At 51.3% G+C, this 20,317-nt stretch overlaps 1 protein-coding gene across 1 annotated transcript in view; it reads left to right on the forward strand.

Annotated features, from left to right (window-relative positions):
- The window catches only part of HYDIN (HYDIN axonemal central pair apparatus protein), a 446,593-nt gene that overhangs the window by 144,007 nt on the left and 282,269 nt on the right, over positions 1-20,317 (forward strand). Inside the window, exons 8-9 of the mRNA XM_065567801.1 lie at positions 3,440-3,641; positions 12,179-12,362. Of these exons, the coding sequence (XP_065423873.1) occupies positions 3,440-3,641; positions 12,179-12,362 (386 nt within the window). The remainder of the gene's footprint in view (positions 1-3,439; positions 3,642-12,178; positions 12,363-20,317) is intronic.

Below are 20,317 nucleotides of genomic sequence, written 5' to 3' on the forward strand. Positions count from 1 at the left end.
AAATTGATATTTCAGCCAGGCGGGTACCATAGCTCATCATTATCACATCAATAATGGTTAAAAATAGGCACCATCATCCTGTATCTACTGCAGCCACGTCCTTCAGAGCTTCCTCATTCTCTGATAGTTCTGGGCTCTTCCTCAAATATATTCTGAGAGATTCCTCCGCTCTGCTTGGTAGTGAAGCCTGTTCCATGACTCCCAATAATTCCAGTGATACAATGTGTGGTTGACTTGCAGGAGACATCTCTGCTTCCCAAGGGTGGTGCAGAGCAACTGATGCCCCCCTTTTGTCCTCCCAATTAAAGAAAGGGCTAGGATGGGGGGTACTGCTTTTCCTGTCCCCAAAACTGGTTGGAGCATAGCGTTTAGATCAGAGCGCTGCCCGAGGACAGCACAGCTTATCCTGTTGACCAGTATTGTTTCATTGCTTCCTTGTACTGAGTCCCCCATCTGTCTGTCTCTACCTGGTGTCTCTTGTCTTCTACTTAGCTTGGGAGCTTCTGGGGGCAGGGACCATTTGTTTATTTTGTGTCTGCATAGGGGTCCTGGTCCACGGCGAGCGCCTGGATACTACCGTAATACCACTAATAAATCGAAGAATTTCCTGAGCTTTCATTCCAGCCTGGAAAACAATTCTTTAAAACCGTCGATTTTATCAGTGGCAATTATTAAAGGATGACTTTTATAAATGAGCAGTTGCTGAAGGCCAGCTTAAATAATGCAGTGATTTAACAATGTCCAAAAGAGGCTCCTGGATACAGGCTGGTGGGAACAATATTGAAATTACCTGCCTGTAGAAGTCTCTCACTTCAAGAACTGTAACTGGTGTACTACCATGAAGGAAATTTGAGTATGGCCTCTCCTCAGCCCAATGCAGATCAAGTAGATCTCTGAGGCAATGCAGTTAGTCTCCCTGGAAGTGAGAAGGACCAAGTGCCTCATTCTTGAGCATCCCCTGCTGGTGACTCTGGGGATGGTCCAGTGAATAGGGCGTAGGTTTGGGAGAGCTGAGTTCTCTTCTCCTTTCTGCCACAGACCCGCTGTGTAATCATGGGTAAGTCAGTTCCCTGTCTGTACAGCAGGGAGTATAGAGGATAAAAATACATTAATGCTTGTGAGGTGCTCACATACTGTGGTAATTGTGGCCATATAAGTACCAAACCAGACAGATATAGAGCCATATTAATGCCCATCTTAGTGACAGGCTATAATTTTTATTTGCATTTCCAGTAATAAATTGTTAGGACTTTCTCATACCTGTAAATCTTCAGCTGCATTTATTGCTTAAAGAGGTGACAGCAAAGCCTGATTAAACCTTTGAAAGCCAGGACAAAAAGAGTTAAATCTGAATTTCCATATTTCCCAGGCATTCAAAACTACAGACATCTGCTCATGTTAGCTTCTTAAGAGATTTTCATTACAAATCACAGCAAAAAGAAGGTGCTAAGGAATAAAGAAGCAATACATATCAGTGAAGATGAGAAAAACATGCAGCATATTATTCAATATGTCTGTCTAATCACTCTGTTCATCCTCCCCTAACATCTGGAGTAGTTAATAATGAAATATTTGCTGCAAATTTTAATAAAAATCCCAAATTAATTTTGGAAGATTGTCCGATGGTTTTCTCATGCATTCATCCAAATAGGCATTCAGATAAACAAGGTGAAAGTTCTTACGTCTGGTAGTTCTGGGATGGCAGTTCCTGTATTACTAGAGGAGTTCTCTGGGATTCTGTATCACCTTGTTTATTTTACACATTCAGTTGTTTCCTGTGGCATAGGAAAGATAATTAGGTGGTTCGATCTCTTATTTAAGAAGGAAAAAAGGTACCATGATATGCTAAATTGCATGTGTCTATAGGCTTGCAGATAAATGCAAACTGCAAACATACCTTGGTGCCTGCTGTGTCAAAATATCTTTCAAAAGCCCCACGTTCCAGTTACTGTGGTTTGCTAATGTATTAAAAGTCCCTTTTGATTTAGATTTGCAGCATAATTTCCTAACTGGCTGTGGAGTGAGTTTGTCTTTTATTTGTCCTGACTCTATGTAAATAATTTATTTAACAGTATCTAAGGGCAAGATGATTGACAGTCCCTGTAATAAGGATGTATTCTGTAAATAAGGACAGGCTGACATGCCCAGTTTCAGTAAACATGTGGTTTCAAGGCTTCAAAAACATCCCAAACTACTAAACTGCAGAAATCTACTCTGTCAACTGAAATTCTCAACTGCTGTTACAGTCAAGAGATTTATTTTCCTTATATATTAAGATACAAAGAGTCCTAAATGAAATGTCACATCTAATTTGGTGCCCAAGACATGAAGCCTGCAACTGCCCTCAGCTAACCCTGACAGCTCCATGCTTGGTGTCAATTCATTTGCCTCGCAGTGAAATCCACAGCATACTGCTCACTCACTGGGATCTGGGCTCTCGATTGTATATTCAGCTATTCATGGATCCCTATACTGAGTATGCTTTCAAATGTATCTCTCACAGCAAGAGTTACTCCCGTCAGCCCTGGAGCTTTCAGTGGAATCCCTGCACTTTTTACCCAGGCCGACACTTTGAAAAGAGAAGATCGTGGCACAGAGCCTCAGCTCGTGTAATTGGATGTGGGGCCGTTGACTTCTCTGGAGCTCCACTGATGATTTATACCAGCAGAGTATTGGGTCCCCCCTTAGCTTTTGACATGTGCCCAGGTCCTGTACACAAAGCCGGTGCACATGTCACCTGTACCTTGGTGTGCTCCATCCCCCAACTTGTGAACCTACATCAGGGGCCTGGCATGTGCTAATTGGGCATGCTCACTTTCAAAAATGTCAGCCACTTAGACTCTTCTAAACAGAAATCTACTCGTTTTCTGCGATATATTGTCTGTTATGCAAGCCAGATCCTTCACTCAGGGGAGAAATAATCCTCTCTCCTGTCAGTCTGAACTACCCTGTGTCCCAGGTCCTGTCAGTGTAAGGTGATCAGGAAGGGGGGCATCACAGTGATCAGCTCTGATCCATGAAGTATACCAGAGGCCCTGAGCAAGTGGTGTCTAAGGTGGGACTTTTCAAAAGCACCCAAATGATTTAGGAGCACAGATCCCATAGACTTTCAATGGAATGTGTGCGCCTAAATCACCAACACACCTTTGAAAATCCCACCCTAAACTGTTAGCAACCTGGGGAGTGGACATCTCCACAAAGCTCCAGAACTGGGGTCCCACTCATTGTGGTCTCAGTGTACCATCACTGGGTACTCTTCCTTGGAGAGAGAACATGAGTACATCCAGTAGTGAGAGCTGAATCCATGTTGCTCTTGGCCATGTCTGCCATGAGGATATGTTAAATATATCAATTTTTTTCATTACAGATCCATCCATATTTAGGCAAAAAAATTCACTTAGCGAAGACCACTGAGTTTCTGTCCTTTGCTCTGTCCTAGGTGAGGATATCCACATAAGTTTGTATGGAGCGGCCACAGACCTCAATGTCAGACTGGACAAGAACTCCTTGATGATTGAGAAGACATTCGTTACTTTAGCAAACCAAAGATCAGTGCTTATACACAACCGAAGCGACATCATTGCACACTTCCAGTGGAAGGTCTTTGTTACTCAAGAAGAGGAGGAACGACAGAAACTAAGGTTAATTTGAAAGATAGATTGAGATAACTGGCTCTGTGGATGAGGGGAAAACAGGGAACGTGTTATTCCTTGACTTTAGCAAAGCTTTTGATACAGTCTCCCACAGTATTCTTGCCAGCAAGTTAATGAAGTATGGGCTGGATGAATGGACAATAAGGTGGATAGAAAGCTGGCTAGATCATCGGGCTTAACGGGTAGTGATCAATGGCTCCATGTCTAGTTGGTAGCCGGTATCAAGCGGAGTGCCCCAAGGGTCGGTCCTGGGGCCGGTTTTGTTCAAGATCTTCATTAATGATCTGGAGGATGGCATGGACTGCACCCTCAGCAAGTTTGCCGATGACACTAAACTGGGAGGAGTGGTAGATATGTGGGAGAGAAGGGATAGGATAAAGAGGGACCTAGACAAATTAGAGGATTGTGCCGAAAGAAATCTGATGAGGTTCAACAAGGACAAGTGCAGAGTCCTGCACTTGGGACGGAAGAATCCCATGCACTGCTACAGACTAGGGACCGAATGACTAGGCAGCAGTTCTGCAGAAAAGGACCTAGGGGTTACAGTGGACGAGAAGCGGGATATGAGTCAACAGTGTGCCCTTGTTGCCAAGAAGCTAACGGCATTTTGGGCTGTATAAGTAGGGGCATTGCCAGCAGATTGAGGGTTGTGATCATTCCCCTCTCTTCGGCATTGGTGAGGCCTCATCTGGAGTACTGTGTCCAGTTTTGGGCCCCACACTACAAGAAGGATGTGGAAAATTTGGAAAGAGTTCAGCGGAGGGCAACAAAAATGATTAAGGGTCTGGAGCACATGGCTTATGAGGAGAGGCTGAGGGAACTGGGATTGTTTAGTCTGCAGAAGAGAACAATGAGGGGGGATTTGATAGCTGCTTTAAACTACCTGAAAAGGGGGTTCCAAAGAGGATAGATCTAGACTGTTCTCAGTGGTACCAGATGACAGAACAAGGAGTAATGGTCTCAAGTTGCAGTGGGGGAGGTTTAGTTTAGATATTAGGAAAAACTTTTTCACTAGGAGGGTGGTGAATGGGTTACCTAGGGAGGTGGTGGAATTTCCTTCCTTAGAAGTTTTTAAGGTCAGGTTTGACAAAGCCCTGGCTGGGATGATTTAGTTGGGAATTGGTCCTGCTTTGAGCAGGGGGTTGGATTAGATGACCTCCTGAGGTCCCTCCCAACCCTGATATTCTATGATTCTATGATTGTTTTCAATCTGACACTCAGTCTTGACTAAAGCCCATGTTCAGTCATTCCTGTTCTTGAGTGGATTAGGGCAAATTAAATTTCACTCTAACCATCCAAGGCTGGGAATGCTTCACTGGCCTCTAGGGCAGTGGTTCTCAGCATTTTCCATACTGGCCCCACCTCTCATACAGCCTTTCTGTTTCTCACCCAATAAATGCCATGGATGGATGGTTTCCATATTGGAATGGCTGCACATTTCTATCATAAAACGTTAGCAATGACAAAGCTAACGTCTAAAAAATGTCTCTACCAATGAGGCATCTCTTTCCTAACCGTAGCCATTCTTCTTCCCTGGGCCCCGCTTACCTTTCAGACTGCTCGCACTCCATAGGAAGGGTAATTTAAGGGCTTGGCACATTTTTGGAACACTTTTCTCCTGTCAGTGAGAATTTATAGCTGGAGAACACCCAGACTTAACATGTGGGGAAAAGGTGGTTCAGCCTGCAGCAGTGACCTGGGGATGTTATTGCTGTTGCCATCCCCTGCTGAAGGCATCAGAGACTCATTCTTCAAAATGTCATTGCAAACAAATGGACAAAGGGACATTTCAAAGTCTCGACAAAGCCTGTGCTTTGGCATCCCCAGAACTGGGCACTTTTGGGAGCTCTAGGTTTTCCACTTGCCAACAGCACTTGTTTGCACATATCAAATAGCTTAGGGCTGCCTGCACCCCTCTGTTGAGGGGAGGGGAGCAAAGGCTGGCTGGTGGCCACAGAAGGATACTTGGGAGTTGTGTGGGTTTTGTCTCTGTGGGCTCCATCTGGGGTTCCCTCCCACCCTCCCTGACAGAACAGCCAGACAGCCTTTCCTGTTCCTCAATCATATCACAAACTTTAAAAGAAGGCCAAAGAGAGGTGGGAGTGAGGTGTGTGTGGGTTTCTCTCTCGGAACTCAGGAGTTAGGGATATCCTCCCTGCACACATACTCAGCACCTGAGATTTCACTTCCCTTTGCAGGTATGAGGTCATGGCAGACCGGTATAAGCGTGTATGAGAAGTGTGCTGGGAGAGTAACTAGTGTTCTGCTGCTCTTGTAGGCTTGCTCCCAGTGTTTGCATGGCATTCCATTCTAGTAGTAGTGAGAGTTGCTAGCACAGAACAACAGTGCAGCAAGAGACAGAGAAAAAGGACATATGGCCAACAAAAATGTCCCTAGGTCACAGGGCCAGTATGAGGGGAAAGTCCTGCATAGGTGAGCATGGGACAAAGATCTCATCTGGGATAAAATAGACGGGGAGGGGAACTTTCTTCACTCTGGGACGGCTGTTGTCATATGTCCAGTTTCAACTGCACACTAATGGTTGCACTTAACAGCTTCAGAGGTGAATTTGGGAATTGCACTGAAAAGTCTAGGTGATTTGGGGATCTCGTCTGTAGCTTTTCATACTTGGATGGGAGTAAGTGTCAAAAACTCCATGTTAGCCACTGATGATCCGGGAAGTGCCTTAGACCGGAGCCAAGTTTTTAAAGGCTTCTGAGCAAATAAAGATCAACATAATTAGGTCAGCCATGCCTTGAAGGGCAGAACTAGTTTTCCACTGTTCTCTGTGTTTAATTACATAGTATATGACTTCTGTGCAAACTCAGTGTTCCAAAAGAAAATCTAATGACCTTCTGTTTATATTTCCCTCCCGGGTTTCTTCTGCACCCCTTTATGCTCCTCCATCCCTAGCAGGCCCCTAAATGGCTCCCTCTAGGAATGGAAAGGTTTCCCTATAGCCAAACCCAACCAGGATTTTGTATGGGATTTTCGGATAACTTCCAGGTCAAGATTCCATTCTGGATTGTTTGCTTTCTACTAGTGGTGAGCCCAGTGGGCTGGCCTCCTAGCACACCCCATCCGCCTCCTAGCACACCCCTACAGTACAACACTCCCCTGTTTGCAGTGATTCTCCCACAGGGGCATTCACAGGAATTTAAATTTGACCCCTTTAGGGGGGGAACAGAAGCTTGCTCTCCCCCTTCCCTGCCCCGGCCCCGGGACGAGCTCAATCTTCCCTCCTTCCACCCTGCCCCTCTCCTGGTCCTGGCAGGAACTCAATCTTCCCTGCCTCCGTGGCCCCAGAGCCAGAGAAGTTCTGTGCCCCCAAGGATTATTGGGGAGCCCATGCCCCTGCTTGCCACCCCTGCACACACTCCTGTTTCCCCGTCTTGAAAGATCAACTTGGAGGCTCCCAAAGATGAGAGCTCCAACCCATACCTTACCAGCTGCTGGCAACCTGCCTACAGACCCCTCACCAAGTGCCCTGAACTGCTGCCCAGCTGCCAGCTTAGTTCAGGCTCAAAAAACATGCTAGATGGGATATTGTGCTGAGCTTCCCTAAGCACACACTGCGATCAGCCAACTGTATGGAACCCAAATATCAGGAGTTAAACAGATTTGGTTCCAGGGCTAGTTCAAGCCAATTGGGGGCCTTTGTGAAGCCATTTTATTCAGCTCATCTGTCTGCAAGGCTAAAGGTTGAGCATGCATCTTCTATACTCCACCTGGTCCGAATTCTCTCTGCAGGTTCAGTGGAGCACCCAGAATGGAGAAAAGAGTGTTTGTGGAGTAGGGTTGCCAGGTGTTCAGTTTTCGATTGGAACGCCCGGTCGAAAAGCGACCCTGGTGGCTCTGCTCAGCACCGCCAACTGGGCTAGTAAAAGTCTTGTCAGCAGTGCCGCGGGGCTAAGGCAGGCTAGTCCTTATCTGTCCTGGCACTGTGCTGCACCCTGGAAGTGGTCAACAGGTCTGCCTCCTAGGCATGAAAGCCAAGGGGCTCCGCATGCTGCCCCCACCCCGAGCACCGACTCTGCACTCTCATTGGCCAAGAACCGCGGCCAATAGGAGCTAGGGGGGCGGTTCCTGTGGGCAAGAGCAGTGTGCGGATCCTCCTGGCCCCCCCGCCTAGGAGCTGGACCTGCTGCTGGCCACTTCTGATTCACAGCACGGAGCCAGGACAGGAAAGGAGCCTGCCTTAGCCCCCCCCCCCCCCCCCCCGCTGCGCTGCTAACAAGGAGCCACCCTAGGTAAGCCCGCGCCCTAACCCTGAGCCCCAACCCCTTCCCCCCAATTCCCTCATCCCCAGCCCCAGCCCCACCCCAGAGCCCACACCCCCGTCCCAGAGCCCTGACCCCTTCCCACACCCTAACCCCCTGCCTCAACCTGCAGTCCCCTCCTACACACCAAATCCCTCGGTCCCAACCCCCAGCCTGGAGCCCTCACCCTCCTACCCCCAAAACCCCTCATCCCCTGCCCCACCGCAGAGCCTGCACCCCCAGTTAGAGCCCTCACACACCTCAACCCCCTCCCCCAGCCCAGTGAAAATGAGTGAGGGTGAAGGAGAGCGAGCCACCAAGGGAGGGGGAATGTAGTTGGGGGGCCTCAGGGAAGGGGTGGGGAATGGGGCAGGGCCTTGGGGAAGGGGCGGGGCTAGGGTGTTCGGTTTTGTGCGATTAGAAAGTTGGCAACCCCATTGTGGAAAAAGCTGGGGGTTGGTGCATGGAGGTTTCCTATTGTACAGATGCAATAAAAAGCAGGATGTGCCCAAGGGCAGACATTATTGTCCCCACCTAGGGTGACCAGACGGCAAATGTGAAAAATCGGGATGGGGGTGGGGGGGTAATAGGATCCTATATAAGAAAAAGACCCAAAAATCAGGAGTGTCCCTATAAAATCGGGACATCTGGTCACCCTATCCCCACCAAGCTCTCCGAACACAGCATCTTGTACTCCTCACCATATTGCCACTGCAGGATGAGCATAATCATCACACTAGCATTCCAGCCTGGTTTCTGCGGAGCAGACAAGACCCAAGAGGGCAGCATTGTCTAGACCAGCCCTGCTTGGCATCACAACATGATGTGTTTGTTGCCTGGCTGGAGGAGTGTGAAGGCACAAACCCATCACTAGGGAGGGGCGGCAGGAGAGAGCTGACCACATGGCAAAGCCCTGACTGAGAGTCAAGGCTGGTGGACATGCCCAGGAAACCTTGCACCCTGGGACACAAAGAAAAGCAAAGGACTGGCCACTTATCCATTCAGCCAGCTCTCTACTGCTGCCTATGTCCTGGGGACTGTTCTGGGAGGGAGTCTTGGAATTATCACACAGTGATATAGGCTGGGTTCAGGGGCCCTGAATTTTGTGGCAGGAAGCTATCCTGATACACAGCATTTTAGATCAGCTGTAGAGAGAATTTTCCTATTGAACTAAATGCAGAACTAGTCCAAGGGATATTTTCAGCACTGGTGTTGGTGACAGGGTCTGCCTGAGGCTCTGTGTGAAGTTAGCACTAACCATGAGCGAACTGTCTTTCTAATTGTATTTGACTTTTGAAGTCACTGTCCTGCTTTCATTTCCCTGCCCGTTTTGTTACATATGGTGCTTTGCACTCTCTCCCACAGAACTGTCACCCCGTGGCTGCTTCTAGCTAGGAAAGTGGGGCATGCAGCACCTCTTTGATTGGATACAGCAATGTTCCAAGCAGGAAGAGACTTGCCATGGCGAGATGGAGTGTTAAGCTTTCCCCTGCCCAGCCCAGAGAGCTTTACTCCATGAAACAAATGTTTGCTGACCAGCTGTGAAAGCAGGGTCACCATCTATGGCAAAGGGGAGGGAGCCACCTCTTCTTTTCCCAACCCTCTCCGGCTCTAGCCAAAAATTATTAATGGAGATATCCCATCTCCTAGAACTGGAAGGGACCTTGAAAGGTCATCAAGTCCAGCCCTCTGCCTTCACTAGCAGGACCAAGTACTAATTTTGCCCCAGATCCCCATGTGGCCCCCTCAAGGATTGAACTCATAACCCTGGGTTTAGCAGGCCAATGCTCAAACCACTGAGCTATCCCTCCCCCCACTGAGTATATTTAATCCTCCTCAACCCCCATGTTCCTACAGCTAGATAAGGATAATTAAACAACCATGCATTTGTGAGCAAATACATATGGCAGGAAGGCAGGTCTAGTAGTTTAAGTATAGCAATAGCATAGAATAGCAAATATGGCAGGCGACCAGCTTGGCTTAACAGAGAAATCTTCAGCAAGCTTAAACACAAAAAGGAAGCTCACAAGAAGTGGAAACTTGGACAGATGACTAGGGAGGAGAATAAAAATATTGCTCAAGCATGCAGGGGTGTAATCAGGAAGGCCAAAGCTGGAGATGCAGCTAGCAAGGGATGTGAAGGGTAACAAGAAGGGTTTCTACAGGTATGGTAGCAACAAGAAGGTGGTCAGGGAAAGTGTGGGCACTTACTGAATGGGGGAGGCAACCTAGTGACAGATCATGTGGAAAAAGCTGAAGTACTCAATGCTTTTTTTGCCTCAGTCTTCACAGACAAGGTCAGCTCCCAGATTGCTGCACTGGGCAGCACAGTATAGGGAGGAGGTGAGCAGCCCTCAGTGGTGAAAGAACAAGTTAAGGACTATTTAGAAAAGCTGGACATGCACAATTCCGTCGGGCTGGATCTAATGCATCTGAGGGTGCTGAGGGAGTTGGCTGATGCGATTGCAGAGCCATTGGCCATTATCTTTGAAAACTCATGGCAATCGGGGGAGGTCCCGGATGATTGGGAAAAGGCAAATATAGTGCCCATCTTTTAAAAAGGGAAGAAGGAGAATCCAGGGAACTACAGATCGGTCAGCCTCACCTCGGTCCCTGGAAAAATCATGGAGCAGGTTCTCAAGGAATCCATTTTGAAGCACTTAGAGGAGAGGAAGGAGATCAGGAACAGTCAACATGGATTCACCAAGGGCAAGTCATGCCTGACTAACCTAATTGCCTTCTATGATGAGATAACTGGCTCTGTGGATATGGGGAAAGCCATGGATGTGATATATCTTGATTTTAGCAAGGCTTTTGATATGGTCTCCCACAGTATTCTTGCCAGCAAGTTAAAAAAGTATGGGCTGGATGAATGGACTATAAGGTGGGTAGAAAGCTGGCTAGATTGTCGGGCTCACTGGGTAGTGATCAACGGCTTGATGTCTAGTTGGCAGCCGGTATCAAGCAGAGTGCCACTGGGGACTCCGCATGTTACCATCAACTGGTAGAAGCTGTGGAGCAATAGGAACGTAGACACGCAAGTCCCGTTGACTTTCCCATTGTTATTCAGGGGTCTTGACTTTCAAAAATCCTGTTCTTCAGCAGCGTCAAATGGGGAGGTGTAGCGGGGTGGTCACCTGCTCCTGCCCTGAGGGCAGGGCCGGCTCCAGCGTTTTTGCCGCCCCAAGCGGCGAGGGGAAAAAAAAAGCCACGATCAGCAGCACTTCGGCGGCAGCTCTACCGCGCCGCTTCATTCTTCGGCGGCAATTCGGTGGCAGGTCCTTCCCTCCGAGAGGGACTGAGGGACCTGCCGCCGAATTGCCGCCGAAGAGCCGTACGTGCCGCCCCTTTCCCTTGGCAGCCCCAAGCACCTGCTTGCTGCGCTGGTGCCTGGAGCTGGCCCTGCCTGAGGGGTATAAAGATAGCCCTGGGAGAGGGCTGTTGCAGGGGGAAGCAGCTTCTGGGCTGATTGGGGAAGCAGCCGCAGCTGGGCCATGCCCCAATCAGGCCTCAGCTGGCCCTATATAGGAGGCTGGGATCCAGGCGCTCAACAGTCTCTCTCTAGCTGTAGAGGGAGACAGACCTGAGCAGAGTACCTGAGTGGAGCAGGGCTGGGGAAAGGCAGAGGAGCTGGGGAGCTCCAGCCTGGAAAGCCCCAGGCTGCGGCCTAGCAGAAGGCTAAGGGGTACTGGGGGTTGCAGAGGGCAGCCCAGGGGTAGGCAATGGCAGCAGGTCCAAACCCAACCTTGCCGGTGATGAGTAGGCTGACACTGCAGTCTGCCCCAGGGCACAGGGGCTAGACAATGACTGGCAATAGCCTTATACTGAGGTGAGGTGGGGGTAGTGGGTGTGGGTTCCCCTGAGTGGGGAGATCTGGAGAAACAGTGGGGGTACTGCCAGGGTGCAGCACCCACTGAAAGGGTCACCTGGGGTCCTGGAGGGACACTGGGGCCAGGGTAGCGTGACACCGGCCGACGGGGTGCTCCGGAGGCTGGAAGCTAATTCCCTGAGATGACCAGCAGGAGGCGCCTCAGGGGTGAGTCCCGGGGGTTACAGGAGGCTACTGGCAACTGAGCTTGGAGAAAAATTCCCCATCATGCCAGTGTGGAAACCAGATGATTCAGTTACCTCCTCTGTAGTGCCGTGGGATGCTTCCTCATGCACCACACAGCAAGTGCCATCCCCCATGCATTCAAGTGACAGCCTTTAGCAATACGTTGTTTATTAAATTATCTGCTTCGTTTGTTTCTCTCCCTTTGGTTTCAGGCTCTGTTACCAACGGCAGACCCAGGAAGAGGATGGGAATGATCCATTTCTGGAGGAATGCAATGCAGACCCTATGTTCCGAGAGCGCCTTTCCATTCTCTCCCGCTCCTTCCAGAACCACAGGGCAATGATGCAAGGAGACTCCATGTTCTCCTCTGATAATATCTTTGCTATTGAGCCAGTGGTAAGTGATAGCAGACTGAGAACACGCCCCAGAATGGATCAGACCATAAACAATAAAGACATTGATTAGTTGATGTACTGAGGATGTCAGCTTTGCAAGTTTTGAGGCTAGATTTGAAGGGCACATTGTAAGGTCATTTCTGAACTGGGGTCTTCCATGAATGATAAGAAAGTGCTCTCATCCAAACTATTGCATTAGATCTACAAGTTGATTTCTAGCAGGCAGTGTGGTCCAGTGGTTAGGGAGTCTGAACTGGGTTCTATTCTCAGCTCCATGACTGAGTTGGGTAAGTTACTTTAGTGCTCTTTGCCTAAATTTCCCCATCTGTAAAATGGGGCTAATGATACTGACCTTCTTTGTAAAGAAAAGCTTATACATAGATGCTAAGTATTATTATTAGGACACTTCGCTCTACATTTGTTTAGCTTTCTTTCCATAGCAGGTGTTAATGGAAATGTGGCTATTTATTCTCTGCACCTACATAACATACATTTGCAATTTGCATGGTTCAGAGAGGTGCTGATTTGGGCACATCTGGCATATGTGGTGTTTCAAGATTAATAAATCATACATTGGCCAATGCAGGTCACACATTGACTCTAAGACCAAGAGGCCTTTTAGGGATACAGGCCCCAATTCAGGCCAGACAGAAGCATGGAGGGTTAACTCAATGCAATTCCATCCATACAACTTTGACTCACCCCATGTCTGAATTTGCCCTAAGGTTTCATTCATGAACCCTTCCACAAATTGGCACGTTGCACTAGGCTTTTTGATTTTAAAGATCGGTACTTTTCAAAACAATCCTTGCCTTTTTGTTTATATCTAGTGTAGCTATGTGAAAAACAGGCACTTCAATTAATTGGAGCCCTAATTCTCTGAATGTTTTCACTGTCTGATGCCAGCAATATGTGTTCTTTTTGCTGAGCAGTGAAACAGCATTCTCTTTTGAGTAAGCCCTAGAATAAATCCAACATCTTCTTTCTAATAAAATATATGAAACTAAATGAATCAAATTCTATTCTCAGTTACTCCATTGTTTGTCTGGAATAATGCCATTTATGACCATAGAGCAGTTGTCCCCAACCTTTTAACGTCCAAGATCACTTTTTGAATTTAAGGGCAACCCAGGATCTACCCCGCCCCTTCCCCGAGGCCCTGTCCCACTCACTCCATCCCCCCCGCCCAGTCATTCGCTCTCTCCCCCACCCTCACTCATTTTAACCAGGCTGGAGGAGGGTGTGTGGGCTCTGGGCTGGGGCCGAGGGGTTCACAGTGTGGGAGGGGGCTCTGGGCTGAGCCTGGGCAGGGGGTTGGGGTGCAGAAGGAGGTGAGGGAGGGAGACAGTTTGGGTACAGAAGGGGGCTCTAGGCTGGGGCAGAGTGTTGGGGTGCAGGATGGGTTTCAGGGTGCTGGCTCCAGGAGGGGGCTCAGGGCTGGGACGGGGGTTAGGGTGCAGGAGGGGGCACGGGGTGCTGGCTCTGGGAGGGGGTTCAGGGCTGGGACGGGGGTTAGGGTGCAGAAGGGAGCATGGGGTGCTGGCCCTGGGAGGGGGCTCAGGGCTGGGGCTTGGGGTGCAGGATGGGTTTCAGGGTGCTGGCTCCAGGAGGGGGCTCAGGGCTGGGACGGGGGTTAGGGTGCAGGAGGGGGCACGGGTGCTGGCCCTGGGAGGGGGCTCAGGGCTGGGATGGGGGTTAGGGGGCAGGAGGGGGCACGGGGTACTGGCCCTGGGAGGGGGCTCAGGGCGGGAGCTTGGGGTGCAGGATGGGTTTCAGGGTGCTGGCTCCAGGAGGGGGCTCGGGGCTGAGATGGGGGTTAGGGTGCAGGAGGGGGCACGGGGTGCTGGCCCTGGGAGGGGGCTCAGGGCTGGGGCTAGGGGTGCAGGATGGGTTTCCGGGTGTTGGCTCCAGAAGGGGGCTCAGGGCTGGGACGGGGGTTAGGGTGCAGGAGGGGGCATGGGGTGCTGGCCCTGGGAGGGGGCTCAGGGCTGGGGTTTGGGGTGCAGGATGGGTTTCAGGGTGCTGGCTCCAGGAGGGGGCTCAGGGCTGGGACGGGGGTTTGGGTGCAGGAGGGGGCACGGGGTGCTGGCCCTGGGAGGGGGCTCAGGGCTGGGGCTAGGGGTGCAGGATGGGTTTCCGGGTGTTGGCTCCAGAAGGGGGCTCAGGGCTGGGACGGGGGTTAGGGTGCAGGAGGGGGCATGGGGTGCTGGCCCTGGGAGGGGGCTCAGGGCTGGGGCTTGGGGTGCAGGATGGGTTTCAGGGTGCTGGCTCCAGGAGGGGGCTCAGGGCTGGGACGGGGGTTAGGGTGCAGGAGGGGGCACGGGGTGCTGGCTCTGGGAGGGGGTTCAGGGCTGGGACGGGGGTTAGGGTGCAGAAGGGAGCATGGGGTGCTGGCCCTGGGAGGGGGCTCAGGGCTGGGGCTTGGGGTGCAGGATGGGTTTCAGGGTGCTGGCTCCAGGAGGGGGCTCAGGGCTGGGACGGGGGTTAGGGTGCAGGAGGGGGCACGGGTGCTGGCCCTGGGAGGGGGCTCAGGGCTGGGATGGGGGTTAGGGGGCAGGAGGGGGCACGGGGTACTGGCCCTGGGAGGGGGCTCAGGGCGGGAGCTTGGGGTGCAGGATGGGTTTCAGGGTGCTGGCTACAGGAGGGGGCTCGGGGCTGAGATGGGGGTTAGGGTGCAGGAGGGGGCACGGGGTGCTGGCCCTGGGAGGGGGCTCAGGGCTGGGGCTAGGGGTGCAGGATGGGTTTCCGGGTGTTGGCTCCAGAAGGGGGCTCAGGGCTGGGACGGGGGTTAGGGTGCAGGAGGGGGCATGGGGTGCTGGCCCTGGGAGGGGGCTCAGGGCTGGGGCTTGGGGTGCAGGATGGGTTTCAGGGTGCTGGCTCCAGGAGGGGGCTCAGGGCTGGGACGGGGGTTAGGGTGCAGGAGGGGGCACGGGGTGCTGGCCCTGGGAGGGGGCTCAGGGCTGGGGCTAGGGGTGCAGGATGGGTTTCCGGGTGTTGGCTCCAGAAGGGGGCTCAGGGCTGGGACGGGGGTTAGGGTGCAGGAGGGGGCATGGGGTGCTGGCCCTGGGAGGGGGCTCAGGGCTGGGGCTTGGGGTGCAGGATGGGTTTCAGGGTGCTGGCTCCAGGAGGGGGCTCAGGGCTGGGACGGGGGTTAGGGTGCAGGAGGGGGCACGGGGTGCTGGCTCCAGGAGGGGGCTCAGGGCTGGGACGGGGGTTAGGGTGCAGGAGGGGGCACGGGGTGCTGGCCCTGGGAGGGGGCTCAGGGCTGGAGTGCGGCCTCCTGCCGGGCAGCAGTTACCTCCAGCAGCTCCCAGTCGGCGGCACAGGGAGCCTGCCTATCCTGGCCCCACGCCGCTCCCAGAAGGGATTAACGTGCCCCTGCAGCCCCTGGCGGGGGGAGGGGGCAGGCACCACGTGGCCCCGCATGCTTCCCCTGTCTGCAAGCACCACCCCCACAGCTCCCACTGGCCACAGCTCCCCATTCCCGGCCAATGGGAGCCGCGGAGGCAGTGCTTGTAGGCAGGACCAGCGCACCGAGGGAGACCCCTGCCCCCCCGCCCCTGGGGCTGCAGGGCAGCACTGGCCACTTCTGGGAGCAGCAGGGAGTCTCTTAGTGGCAGCCCCGTTGTGCCGCTGGAGATTGCAATCAACTGGGAGATCCTCTAGGATCGACCAGTCAATCGCGATGGACCGATTGGTGACCACTGCCATAGAGCCACTCCAGAGCGACACTGCTGTCACTGAGAGCAGGTGCTGCGCAGTCATTGCTCAGCGGCGTGTGCCGCGCGCAGTGTGAGTGGGTCAGTTTAGCTTTACCCAGGGCACACAGCAGGCCAGCGGCAGAGTCTAGAATAGGATGGCTCTGACCACCAAGGGGAAATATACAAGAGCACCTGAGTCCCATTTTTCAAAAGCAATCTAGCCCCAGATCCTCAAAGGTGGTTAGGCTCCTGACTTTCAGTGATTTCACTAAATATCCGGGTGCATCTGGGACTTAATTCTCATTGGAAGTCAGTGAGACTTAGGCTTCTAAGTGCTTAAGTCACTTCTGAAAATGGCACTTAGGTGCTTTTGACAACGTTGGACAGTCCTTGGTCACTGTGCAGGAAATGTTTAGGGCAGACAATGCAGTGGAGGCGGTGAGGCATGGCTTGGATGAGTAGAGAAGAATAGTGCCCAGCATTCCTGAACCCTCAGGGTATAGACCCTTCCTGGGCTGCCCACACGGTGTCTCCCATGTCTGCTGCTGTTGTTAGCCGTGGAATGGCTCAGCGCCTCCCCACTGCTGAAGTAAAAGCCATGGCCTGGGAAGGTGCTGGCAGCTCTCACCCCGGCCTTTCCCTGCAGCGTGCGGCTGCACATGGAGTGCCTGGACTCTGCACATAGCTTAACTGTAACATCCTACTCACTAAGTCACATGTCCACGGATTATACGATAGCTACCTGATTTGCAGCAGCTATATTGTACAAACAGGTACTGCCATTTTTAATTCCCTTCTGACTCTGTACCTTCCCGTTTTCTCTGATTCTTTCTTGTTACCATTTCAAAAGATCTCAATTTTGCTCATCTAGTCCCAACTCTGTTGCACTCTCATCCTCTGTCTCTTTATTTTTCTGACTCTTTGTCATTTAAAATCCCACCTCTGCATCTCTCTCCTCGTTGGTTCTAGTGCTATTGGGTTAGGCTTTGCATTGAGGAAAGCATCCAGATCTTGACTAAATGTAGCCTCTTCCTAAGGGAGATATGGCTTTGGTTGTAGAAGCATCTGTTGAAGCTGTGTGTGTGGCTCGTTGGATCAAGTCAGCACCTCTGCCCTTATTTGCAGGTGTTGTTGTGTTTAGAGAAATGACCATAGAAATGTTGGTTGATAGAGTTAACTTGACTGACAATAAAAAGGAAAAAAGATCAATAATGTCTTAATTATCATGTGAATAATAAACATTTTGAGCAGCCTTCCAAGCCTGTGGAAAACAAACTGTTATGCAACTCTGACTTTCCGACTGCATCTTGCATTTGGTTTAATGTATTTTTTCAAATAGACGTGATATGTCAGCAGCAATAGCTGTGATAGAAGCCCAGGTGGCTACCAGAGACATTGATCTTGCTGTTTGCTGCAGATTTTTTTGTTTGTTTTTGTTGCAGCATACTGTGCCGTTAGCTGTGAGGCACATTGGGAGCACGGGGGAGCTGACTCCTTGGAAATGGAAACCAAGGAGGACAGGGATTTGCTACCATCGCATTGTCCTTGACAAGTCACCACTGTCTTGTCATTGCCTTCCCGATTAATGCTGATCCTCTGGAAATCTTCCTTTCCAGGTTGTGATAGTGCTGCCATTTTTGTAGTAGGCAAGGAGAGGCAAGTGTGTGTAGGAATTGTTAGTGTTCCAGAGGCTCTCCAAATCAGCTGGAGACCTGAGTGGCTTGTTTAGTGGCACTCATTAGAACAAGAGGCCTTTTCTGATCCAGTTTTTGCCAGGAGGAGTCACCACTATTGTGAGTGATAGCATCCATCCAACCACCCCATTGTGTTTTCAATGAGGCTTCACTTACTTGTGGGAAAAACACAGGACAGCTGTTGGGTTTTTGAACTCCTTTTTTTATGATGGGTCTGAAGGGATGTGTTTGCAGTCAGTAGCTCCTCCTTGAGTTCCATTCCCAGCTCTATTGCTGATTTTCTGTATGGCTTTGGGCAGATGACTTCACCTCTCTGCATCAGTTTCACCCTTCTATAAAATGGTATTAACCATGCTCTACCTCCCTCCCAGGCGGGCTGTGTGAAGATAAATCAGTGAGGACCAACTTTACACAGTGGCCTTTCATTATAGAAGCTTCAGTTTTGGGGTGCTTAACTAGGGTTACCATATTTAAAAAATTAAAAAAAGAGGACACTCCACGGGGCCCTGGCCCCGCCCCTTTCCCCACCCTGGCCCCGCCCCAACTCCGCCCCTTCCCCGCCCAACTCTGCCCATTCCCCGCCCATTCCCCCAAAGTCCCCGCCCTAACTCCCCCTCCTCCCTCCCAGCCACGCGAAAAGGGCTGCCCAAGCGCTACCGGCTTCACGGTTTGCCGGGCAGCCTCCAGACCCTGCGCCCCTGGCCGGCGCTTCCCCAACACTGCTGGAGCCCGGGAGGGGAAGCGCCCGGCCGGCGGCTCGGGGTCCAGAGGCACGGGGGCTGCCCGAAGCCGGTAGCGCTGGCTCAGGCAGCTTGGCTCTTAAACAGAGCCGAAGAGTCAGGGGAGGATCAGAGCAGCTGGAGCCCGGGAGGGGAAGCGCCCAGCCGGGGGCACAGGGTCTGGAGGCTGCCCGGCAAACCATGAAGCCAGTAGCGCTCGGGCTTTGGGCAGCCCCTATGCCTCCGGACCCTGTGCCCCCGGCCGGGCACTTCCCCTCCCAGGCTCCAGCTGCTCTGCTCCTCCCCTGACTCTTCGGCTCTGTTTAAGAGCCAAGCTGCCCGAGCCAGCGCTACCGGCTTCGGGCAGCCCCTGTGCCTCCGGCCCCTGCGCCGCCGGAGCAGAGCAGCTGGAGCCGGGAAGGAGAAGTGCCCAGCTGGCGGCTGGGGTCCAAAGTCAAGGGGGCTGCCTGAAGCTGGTAGCGCTGGCTCGGGCAGCTTGGCTCTTAAACAGAGCCAAAGTCTGAGTCAGGGGAGGAGCAGAGCAGCCGTGGGAGGGGAAGTGCCCGTCCGTATTTTTCCTGGACATGTTCGGCTTTTTGACAATTCCCCCCGGACGGGGGTTTGATTGCCGAAAAACCAGACGTATGGTAACCCTAGCTTAACTTCAGCTAGCCTAGGTTCTGATTTTCAGAGCTGATGGGAGCCACCAGCTCTTTTTTTTTTTTTTAGAGTTCTGGGTGCTCAGCATCTCGGAAAATCAGGCCCTAGATGTTTAAAGGTAGGCACTCAAATGTAACGCCGCTTTTGGATATGTGGCCTGTAACATCTATAGAGTGCTTTGGACTTGTAGAGTGCTATATGTGCTAAACGTTGCTTAGAATGCCTGTATTGCACTGCTTTACACTATCTGTAACAAAGCAAGGTAACAGCGCTTGTGTAACACTGACCGACCCTGGTTTTCGGCGAGCAGGATCGAACTTGGGACCTCTGGAGCTAAAAGCAGGCGCTTCTATTGCATAGGCTAGAAACCACATAGCTATTAGCTAAGGCTGTAGAGTGGGCTCATTAACTCTCTCTAAGTGGTCTCAGTGGTTCTAGCGGGGACAGAAGGTGTGTGGGTTTCACTTGTACCTCCTTTTGTGCTATATCATGATACAACACCCCTTTGCGTTGTATACCATGTGGCAGTTGTCTCTTGTCTCTGACTGCCATTAAGCCATATACGCTAAAATATCATGCTTGCAGTTTTATATCTGTTATTTCTTTAGGAGTAGGTGTCCCCTGTAGCTTTCCACATGTTGATTCAAGTATTGTCCTATAGAGGACTTGGCTGCCCAAGCTAACCTATCCTCATCTAAAAACGTTTAGAAGCACATATACCTGTAACAGCTAGTCTGAAAGGGCATGTAGTGAAACATAGTCTTTTAACCAGCAGTTTCTGTTCTCCTATGGCTTTACAGAAATGTACAGAGACTCTTACAGCTTCTTTTAATTTCCCAGGAGAAATAACTCTCAGTATTTCTCTAGTTTACAGCCTGGCATACGCTAACACTGAAAGAAAAAATGGTGAAAATTACTGAGAATTTTATCCTTTTGAAAAAGTGTGTTTGGGTGTGCATGTGTGGCTCAGGGAGATTATCCATCCAGCTAGCATGTGCCTTTTGGAGTCACACTGACTGGCTGATTGACAAGCCCACTGACAATTGCAGTGAAGGTGGCTTTTTTGGTTCCCCGCCCCACAAATTCTGCTGAAATGTTCACTGCAAACACCCAGAAGCTTTGAGAGCTCAGGCCTCGTAGTTAGTGTGGGCAGGTTTGCTTTTGATTGAAGGTATGTATGAA

This window comes from Chrysemys picta, chromosome 14 (genome assembly GCF_011386835.1).
Source record: "Chrysemys picta bellii isolate R12L10 chromosome 14, ASM1138683v2, whole genome shotgun sequence".
NCBI lineage: Eukaryota > Metazoa > Chordata > Testudines > Emydidae > Chrysemys > Chrysemys picta.